Source organism: Echinops telfairi, unplaced genomic scaffold, assembly GCF_000313985.2.
Source record: "Echinops telfairi isolate 266 unplaced genomic scaffold, ASM31398v2 ScPeMD7_7458;HRSCAF=8496, whole genome shotgun sequence".
Classification (NCBI taxonomy): domain Eukaryota; kingdom Metazoa; phylum Chordata; class Mammalia; order Afrosoricida; family Tenrecidae; genus Echinops; species Echinops telfairi.
The window spans coordinates 4658765-4668686 of record NW_022111358.1 but is presented as its reverse complement, the minus strand read 5'-3'; the positions used below and the strand labels follow the sequence as shown (position 1 = coordinate 4668686).

Sequence of the window (9922 nt, the reverse complement as noted above, 5' to 3'; positions counted from 1 at the left end):
CTCCCTCTCCCCTCCCCCTCTCCCCTCTCTCCTCTCCCCACCCCTCTTCCCTCTCCCTTCTGGTCCTCTCATTATTCCCGAGCCCTGTAGCTCTCCCGCCCCAGTCTGCGAAGTGTCAATCAAGCATCCGCAGAGCCGCTCGGAGTCCCTGCCCCAGGACATGAGCAGCAATTGCTGACACACACAAGCAACGAGGTGTAAGGCTGCGGCTCTCACTTTAATAGCCATGCTCTCCAGAATGGCTGTTAACATGGGGTTTGAGGGGATCCGCTTCCCTCCACCTGGCCCTGTCGGGACAGCCACGAGATGGGAGGAGGGAAGGCAGAGGACGAGCCACCGCGTTTCCTGTGGCGCTTGGGGCAGGCTGCTTTGGGAGGAACTCTTTGAAATTCTTAACAAGGAGCCGAATGCCGAGTCCGGAATCCAGGGCAGGCTTGTTAAGGAGGGATGGGGAAATGGAATTGTCATTCTATCTCTGAAGAGACATTATATGAAATATAGGTTGGAGGAGCGTGGGGGTGGGTTCAGAGCCGCTCCACAGAACAAGCAGAAAGGTCCAGGGGCAGCAGGAAGGACTGGGATGAGAACGGAGACAGAATTTCCAGAGGCCCTGGAACCAGTGACCTGGCAGACCGCAAGCCACTGATCCCCTGGGCTGGTGGGGGTGGAGTGGCGACGGTCGGGACTTCAACTTCTTTGACAAATTGTGAATGGCAGCAATTTCCATGGAAGATGGAAACTAGGAAGCACTCAGCTCAGGCACTTCACTGCATTCTTTTTCAGATCTTTGATAACAGACACGGCAACTCGGATTTCCAAGACCCACTTCCCTGTAGCCCAGAGCCAGCTGCTTGCCATGTTGAATAGCTCCCCAGTTTTCCATGTGGCCAAGCCCCGGGCCTGCGAGTCGTTTCCCACAGTGGGGTTCCAATTTCTTATGTCCCAAAGCCCCACTCCAGGGTCTCCAGGGTCTCTGCGGCATCCCTTTCCTTCCCTTGGGGTGTGGTTTTCCAAGCAGGAGTTCTAGGTCAGAAGGCACATGACCAGAGCACTTTCCAGAAGGCCCTGGCCATCTGAATAGCCATCCCTCTCCATCTCCGGCCCCGCGGCACTGGCAAGTTAAGATTTTATTGCTTTTATTTATTTATTTTTTTGCTAACCTAATAGGCGCATAATAGTACCTGGAAGCCATTTAATTCCCTCTCCTTCCATCACGGGATAGCCGGGCACACATCCAGGGGAGGGCTTAGTGTTTGTGCTTCTTGTGTGTAAACGATTCATCTCCTCTGACATCTTCTCAGGGGAAACCGGGACTGGCCTTATACATTCATACTCAGCCTGTCCATACATGGGCGCCCTGGTGGCGTAGTGGTGATGCATTAGGCTGTTAGACCACAAGGTCTGCAGTTTGAAGCCTCTCCCAGGGAGACACACAGGGCTTTCACTTCTATACACAGTCACAGGGGCACTTCTGCCCTGTCCTACAGGGTCGCTGTGAGTCAGCGTCACTGGATGGCGGTGGATTTGGTTTGGGTTGGGTTTGGGCAGCCATAAATAGGACGGTCTTCTCAGTCGCACCTGCCATTGTAACCAGCCGTTGCCTGGCGATGCAGTCCTGACTGGCGTGGGGTGAGACTTCTTGACACTAAAATAATTTTTTAAAAGAAAAAAAAATTTTAAGGAGAAGAAGGAAAGAAAAGAAAAGAAACATAAAAAGCCAGTCAGATGGCACCCTTCTCTGGGCTCCATAGTCTTGGAAAGAAAGGACTTGACTGAGAGGACAGTTCAAGGTCACTCAGGGGATTATTGGTGGACTGAGGAGCATTAGCATGGGGGGTGGGGGCAAGGGACAGGCCACCATGCCGCAACTGGGCCTCTCTGCCATCGCTTGCTTTTCCAGTTCGTCATCTTCTCCCACACAGTGTAGCCACGAGAACCCTCACGACCAGCTCTCAGGAGTGCCCAGGAGCGCAGGGAGCAGGTTTGGGGGCAAAGGAATCTAAGTGGACAGCGCAGGGCCCTAGGCATGCCAGGGGTGCGGCTTTGGGCAAGTTTCAACCTCTCCAAGCCTGAATGGCTTTGGCTGGGAAGTGGGGCTTCCATTATTGCTGCCTACGAAAGCACCCCAAGACTTAGCAGCTTAAAATGAACCCTTGTATCCTAGCTCATAACTTTGTGGGTCAGGTACGGAGACCCGGCTGCGCCGGGGGCAGTCCTCGGTCCCACGTGGCCTTGACTGAGTCACTCGGCAGGATTCAGCTGGTGGCTGAGCTGGGCTGGAGGGCTCAGGGGGCTTCATTCTTCAGTCTGGCACGTTGACAAACCCAGCCAGGCCCCTCCCCTTTCCACGTCCTCCTGTCCATGCAATCGCTCCAGCTGGGCAGTTGGCCTTCTCATCGGTCGGCTCTGGCCTCTGAGAGCAAGCATTCTGAGAGAAGAGGGGGGATTTCTCTAAAAGTCTGGGCCAGAGGTTGGCACAGAGCCCCTTATTCTCCCGGGCAAGCAGTCACACAGCCCATGGTGGGAGGAGTGTCAAAGCATCGGGGGCCATCTTTTCTCTGTCACAATTGGGGCTAAAAATACTTATTCCTAAGGCTCAAAGGATGAGAGGAGCTCTTGCCTGCAAAGACAGAGACCGCGATGCTAATGAAACTTCAACCCCAGAGCTCCTTAATTGCATGGTCTCTTCCAGTCCCGGCACCTAATTGGGTAGTCATAATTTTTCATTTCTTCTTCTTAAAAAGGACCCCCAAATTGTATAAGAATCAGGCCCTGTAAGTCATGGACCTGTTCCAAACGCTTGCAAAAGTACTTATTTAGCACACCGCTGGGGCTGTCGGGAGGGAGTGCTCACTACAGGGCCCGTCTTTGCACCAGCCACTGCTGCCTGATCCTCTCTCTCTCTGCCCAAGGGGAGGCTCCTCCTCTCCTGCTGTCTTTCCCCTCGTTTTCAGGGATCGTTTCTTCTTCTTTTTAAAAAGGAAACATGCCAGGAGTAATTTCATAATCGCCAAACTACCCTGCCAATTTGCCCCTACCTCGACCCACCTGACCTCAATCCCCACCAGGCAGGTGGGTCTTATTCTGGGCATAGCGCCAACTTCTTAGCTTGGCCTACTAGAATCTCCCTAGGAAGTCAGGTTGCCCAGAGAAAAGCCAGTAGGGGGAGGCAGCATTCCCGGTGCCCAGCTTGGTCTGGGAGGCATTGAAATTCCAAGGCCGAAGTCCTGAGACAAAGATCATAATGAGACAGGAAGGTGGCATAGGAAGGAGCCCATTTGCATGACAATAATTGGGCCAAGAATAGAAAGCTGGAGGGATGCAAGGGTGAGGCTGGCAGCTGAGTTGGGTGAAACCTCACACATCAGCCTCCCCAGCTCTGTTCTGCAAGGGAGGCAGGGGTTGAGGCCTGTGCCAAGCTTTGGGGGGTGGCGGGGTGGCAGGGAAAGGAGTGGGGAGAAGGCCATGGCCCCAGGGGATTGTGGGAAATCTGACCAGGCTGGACTTTGCCTTCCTCCTCCCCTTATGGCCGCGAGCCTGCTTTCTGTTTGCCTTCCCCTCGGTGGACTCTGTGGTTACCGAGCTGACTCAGTGGGTGCCATGGCTTCCCCCAAATATCTCTGCGATGCCATCGTGACAGGGGCAGGCATTCAGGGCTGCTTCACTGCATACCACCTGGCCCAACGCGGGAAGAGGGTCCTCCTTCTGGAGCAGGTACTGTGTTCTCTGGGCATTCCTGACCTCTGGATCTTCTTTCTCTCCTGCCCTAGCGAGGGGTTTCCAGAGCCGGCAGGCAAAGGGCCCATGGCATCCCACATTCTGTGCAATGGAAGTGTCGCGGCGTGGTGGGTTTCACCACAGTTCTGAGACAGTCCCAGGCTGGAGGACACATCCCCATGGGAGCTGCCTCCCAGCTCCTGCCCTTCACCTAGGAAGTGTCCCAGGCCCTGTGCTCTCCCTGCGGTGGCCCAGCCTCTTCTGTATTAACTTGGGGGCAGCTTTGAGGAAAGACCACTTTGTCTCAAGGCAGAAGTTGGTTTGTCAGCATCTGGCTCTCAAAGTCACCGTCATCGAGTCGATGCTGACTCACAGTGACCCTGGGGGACAGGGTAGAACTGCCCCTGTGGGTGTACGAGACTGTCGCTCTTGATGGGAGTAGAAAGTGATGGTTGGCCTCATCCTAGGACCCAGAAGAGGGATATACATATATATATATGTATATATATGTATGTATATACACACACACACACATATATATATATTTCTCCCCCTGCCGCTTCTAGAGAACAACACCGGCCTTGTTTGATGACTAGATGCTGGGCTGCTAACAGAAAGGGGGGCCATTTGTTTAAAGCCACCAACCACCCCCCAGAAGAAAGCTAAGGCTGTCTGCTCCTGTCGAGATGGACAGTCCTGGAATCCCCAGATAGGGTCCTTAAGAGCCAGACGGGACTTGATGGCAGTGCACTGGGGGTTGGTTTGATACACAGGAAGAGAGACTTGGGCCTGCTGTCCCTGATCGAGGAGGCTCTCATGGAGTTCCAGGCCATGGTGGCCGGGCACCTGTGCCGAGTCCCATGCAGGCTCCTTCGGAGGGCGGGTCCACCTGGCTGGGGAGGGGACCCAAGGCCTTCACCGTGGTCTCTTCCCCTCCCTTCTGCCTGCAGCCCCACCTGCTGACTGCAGTGTATTCGTGTGGGTGGTGAGCTGGGGGAGGTTAGAACACCTTTTTCACTTCTCTTTCAGCCTTCCTAAGGCCCGAGGGGTTCCCCCTCCAAGGAGCCGCCCCCCATCTTTTGCTAAATCCCCGAGTGTTCCTTTTGCCTTGAGTGATCTGAAGCCACAGAGCAATAAAGTCAGCCCCAGCTTCCTTCTCCAGAAAATGAGGAGGTTTCTTGCTTTTCTTGTTTTTACAATTCAGTGGCTTAAATATATTAAAGAGAGTTGGGCATTGACATCACAATGAATTTCAGAACATTGTCTAGATTCTTGTCTTATTGTTAGCTCCCATCCCCACCCCTACCACCACCCCCAGGGGGAGGAAGAGGAGGCTTTCTACCCCCATGAAGAGTTACCGTCTCAGAAGTCCACAGGCGCAGTTCTACCCTTGTCCTACAGGGGTCTCCATGAGTCGGAATTGACTCAATGGCAATGAGTTTGGTTTTTTTTTGTCTCCCCACCACCCCTGCCAAGGGGGTTCTTTCTAGCTAAGGTGCTTTGTGGGTCTAAGTGGGGTGAGATTACAGCAGGACGAGTGAAGGCTAGCTCACCAAGGGACTTCCTGACGTGCATGATGTCAGTGGGAAGGAAGCAGAAGGGCTTGTACAGAGGCAGGAATAGCAGCTTCCATGGTCTCTCGTTCTTCACGCCCAGTTCTTGCTGCCGCACTCCAGAGGAAGCTCCCACGGACAGAGCCGGATTATCCGAAGGGCGTACTGTGAAGACTTCTACACCCACATGATGGAGGAGTGTTACCAGATATGGGCCCGGCTGGAGCAGGAGGCTGGAACCCAACTGCACAGGTTCCCTTGGGTCTTGGGGGAAGAATTCCTTGAACTCACAGTCCCACATCTGAATGTATGAGGTGGCAATGCCTTGGAAACTTGAAATGCAGTGAGAGGGACACAGGGCCAGCGGAGTGCCAGCCACAGGGAGTATCTGGCTCACTGCCATTATGATCACCCCCATAGGGGTGCCCGCTCCTGCCAGGCCTTGAGTTCAGATCCCGAGTTCAAAGCCAGCAGAAGGTCAACTGGGGAAACTGCTGGAACAGTATGGTGTGCAGGTAGCCAGCACTGGGCAGGCCTGGTGGGAACCTTCTGGAACGTGTATCTGTAGTTGCATGCAGCCGTGAGGCTCTTTGAAGGCAGGAGTTGCATAGAGGCGGCGGCTGCTGTCTTGATTCTTACTATTGCTATTGGCACTGTAACTTAAAAAAAAAAAACACATTAGAAGCTCTTACAATCCATAGTTCCATAGAGTTCCATTAGATCAAGCAGAGTTGCACGATTGCTGCCATTATCATTTTCAATACATTGTCTTGGGCCTTGTAACTTTTCCGGCTCAGTCTCTGCCCTCCAGTTTACTGTTAGCTGCTACAGTGGGGGCTGGAGATCGGGTGTTCCCATGCTCCCTGGGCAGGAATGATGCCCGGTCCAGCCCAGCTTCCTAAGGCCTGCGCTGGGCGGGCCTGTGGTTGCAGCCAGTGTGTCCCTGGAGTCAGAATTGGCTTGATGGCAGCGGGTGAGTGAGTGTCAATCCCTCTCATGGGGGGCCTCCTCCTTCGCCAGCCTTCTTCTCTACCAAACAGGGGGGTCCCCTCTCCGGTCATCAACCCTGCCCATCAAAAGTCCAAAATAAGCAAGCAGAAGTCTCCATCAATAGTCTGTCCTGCGAAGGATTTTCACCGGCTACTTTTCAGAAATAGATCACCAGACCTTTTTCGCTACTCTGCCTTTGTCTGGACCCTCTGCTGAAATCTGTCTCCCCGTGAGTGACCCTCCTGGTATCCAAAATTCTGACAGCATCGCCTCCAGTGGCACAGTGAAACACCAGCCCCCACGGTATGACAAGCTGGCAGATGGGCCTTGGCCCACAGATGTAGTTCATGCGCTCAGAACCTCCTTCCCCAGAAACAAGATGAAGGGGCTCCTCGGGCTGGGCTGCTTGTCAGAGAGGGAGCCTGCAATCCTTCCAGGGCTCCCACTCTTAAGGCTCCTCCCTCCATGACCCTTCCAACACTCCAGGGAAGAAGGCAGATGACCCGGGCGGCAATGGGGACCCTAACCTCCGTACCCACCTTCTTTATGGTTCTTCACTGAATTTCCTTCTCAAACTGCGGCTCTATCTTCCAGGGTGGCAGCTATTTTAATGGCTAGGCACCAAGAGGTTACTGTTCTGTTGCAAAAAACACCATTAACTTAAGAACGGAAGTGAAATCCATTATGCAAATACAACCAGGGCAGGCTAATTACAGATTTATTCCAACCAGAGGCAGCTAATGCACCCAGCACCCAAATAAGAGAGGGTGCTGAGGGTGGCCTGGCAAAGGAACCCCTTTCTGTCAGCGATCTGTGAGGACTGCTGACAGAGCTGCCTGCGGCCTTGGTGAGCAGACTCCTTCCCAGCAGAGAAGCCGCCAACTGAGATGTCAGGAAAGGGCCTGCGGTCTTCCAGAGGGAAGGCAGGACTGGACTGCCCGGCCTCGCACCAGCTGTGGGACCTTGGAAAAGTCTACCTCTCTGCTCTCTCTTGTCCTCCTTGAAATGGGGCTCGTAAATAACTAGGCATCACGCCAGTGCCTCCCAGTAAACGGCAGGTCCTCCACCTACCTGGGTCGAGTGTCCCGTCTCCAGTGACAGATGGAGGAGGAGGGGCAGGAGGGGACAGAGGAGAGGCAGCAACGACGGACACGGGCGAATGACTCCAGGAGAGAAGCAAAGGGGTCCTTGGGTAGAAGATTCTCAGAATCTCACAATCCGTGCAGCCCTCTGCTTCACCAGGATAGGAATTCAGAAGGGTCTTTGGAATGAGTCAGATCTGGCTCTAAATCTCAACTCCTAGCTGGGTGGTTTGGAGCAAGCTATTTAATCTCTGTGAGCCTCTATTTCCTCATGTGTAAAGAAAGTAAGGGTAAAAATACCTGTGTCACAGGGTTTTAGTAAGGATAAGACTGGGAGGGGCTCAGCACACTCAACCTCACTGCCAGAGAGTTGATTCCAATTCACGGTAACTGTACAGACAGAGGAGAACTGCCCCGTGGGTTTCCAAGACTGTTACTCTTCATGAGAACAGAAAACCTCATCTTTTCCCCTCGCGGAGTGGCTGGTGGTTTCAAACTGCTGACCTTGCAGTTAGCAGCCCAGTGCATAACCGTTATGCCACCAGGGTTCCTAGGGGCCTAGAACAGTACTGTGCAAACAATTATCCCCATAATGGGGGCATCTATTAAGTGATGATAATATAGAACTGAATTCTAAATTCTGACCACATGAAATCCTTTCATTCTCCCCACAACTGCATGAAAAGGGCACTGGTGAGTATTCAGGGTCTTAACCATTCATATAAATTACAGAATGACTATTGGGGAAGGTGGGCAGTTCAAACCCACCAGGCACTCCATGGGAGAAAGACGAGGCTTTCTGCTCCCATAAATATTGACAGCCTTGGAAACCTACAAGGGCAGTTCTACTTCAGGGCTTCTTAAAATCTTCCCATTCTCAACTCCCCCTTGCCCGAGGAATTTGCAACGGGCAAGCCCTGCCAGAAATGCTTTGCATTCATTGAGTTGGATGTTGAATTTATTTTTGGTCACTTCTCATTCAGAAACCTCTTACTATTGCCAATTTTTTTCACGGCCCCCATAGTCAGTTCCACGACCCGCCGTTTAAGATGCTCTGCAGAGGGTAGCTCTGTGCGTCCGGCTCCACTCAATGGCAGGGAGTCAGCCTTGGACGTCTGGACGACCCAAACCAGGCTCACTGCCCTCGGGTTGGTTCCAACTCAGAGCCACGCCAGAGGACAGGGGTTTCTGAGACGGAAACTCATGACGGGAATAGAAAGCCTCATCTTTCTCCTGACGGGCAGCTTGTGGTCTCAAACTGCTGACCTCCCCGTGAGCAGACCAAAGTAAACCAAGAGCTCCTCAAAGTCTAGAATGGGAGCGGGACAAGTACTTTGCCACTGGAGTGTGAACACCGCTACCAACAGCATCCAGTCCCATAGGTGTGTCTTATTTTAGTAACACTTTATTGTGGATCCTGGACTTCGAGCCTCATGGCGCAATGGTTGCCCGTTGGGCTACATACGGATGATCCGCAAGGTCAGCGCTGGAGACACCCAGTGGCTCCTTGGGAGAAAGACCTGGCTTTCTACTGCGGGAAGCAGCTACAGTCTCAGGACCCCACAGGGGCAGTGCTACCCTGTCCTGTGGAGTCGCCATGAGTCAGCATCGACTCGATGGTAGTGAGTTTGGACTTCAGTTTTCATATATCACAAAATATTCTTCTTCTTTTGATTTTTTTTTTTACCAGTCATTGAAGAATATAAAATCCTTCTTGACGCGCAGGGCATATAAAAAAGGTGGCAGGTTCAATTGGGCCCACATGATGTCATGGGCAGACCCTCGCTCTGAGGGAGAAGGATGAGACTTTCTGCTCCTGAAGAGTAGAGTTACGCTCTCCGAAGCCCACGGGGGCAGTTCTGCCCTGGCTGGTAGGGTCGCTATGAGTCGGCGGTGGCGAGAAGGCAGTGAATTGGTCGGTGATCTAGAACACACCAGGATTGAAGGATCTTGTCCAGCCCCTGGTCTCCAAGACAGTCTCACCTACGAGGGGGGGTTCCGAATGTTTGTGGGAACAGTCCCTGATCTTTTCATTCAACTTTCCCATCAGCTTTTGGAAGCCCTCTTCTACCTCCTCCAAGGTCAAAGGATTACTAATGCACATTGAGAGAGGGAGCTATCACAGCCGCTCTTAAAAGACCGGTCTGGTACCTCGTGACAAACGAAGGCCAATAATGGATAGGCCTTGGAAAAAGAAAGAAAGAAAGAAAAAGCCTTTAAAGTGCTATACCAGGGCTCTGCATGCTTATTATTCCTTTATTATTCACAAGGCCTTTCTGATGACCAAGCTAATTTACGATGGCACACTAATTTATTTGGTTTTTCTATTGACTAGGAATACCGAACAAACGCTTCTCTTTCTCAGGCTGGTACTTGCTTGAATACAGCTCTACCTTTGGGCCAGAAGCCGTGCCAGTTCCTTCAGTGTTGTTTCTAATTCGATTTCCTACTTGGTTCACCCCGTTCTTCCCTCGCCCCCAGGTCCTTCCAGAAGAACTGGCACAATACCGTCCTATAACTGGTAGATATGAGCGTACTTCCTTAAAGCTATTTGATGATGATGATGCGCGGGCGCGGGGG

The 9922-nt window shown here is 52.6% G+C and overlaps 1 protein-coding gene across 1 annotated transcript in view; it reads left to right on the top strand.

Annotated features, from left to right (window-relative positions):
• Positions 1 to 3549: 3549 nt before the first annotated feature.
• The window catches only part of PIPOX (pipecolic acid and sarcosine oxidase), a 15359-nt gene continuing 8986 nt past the window's right edge, over positions 3550 to 9922 (top strand). The window contains exons 1-2 of the mRNA XM_004707325.2: positions 3550 to 3714; positions 5374 to 5522. Of these exons, the coding sequence (XP_004707382.1) occupies positions 3601 to 3714; positions 5374 to 5522 (263 nt within the window). The 5' untranslated portion in view covers positions 3550 to 3600. The remainder of the gene's footprint in view (positions 3715 to 5373; positions 5523 to 9922) is intronic.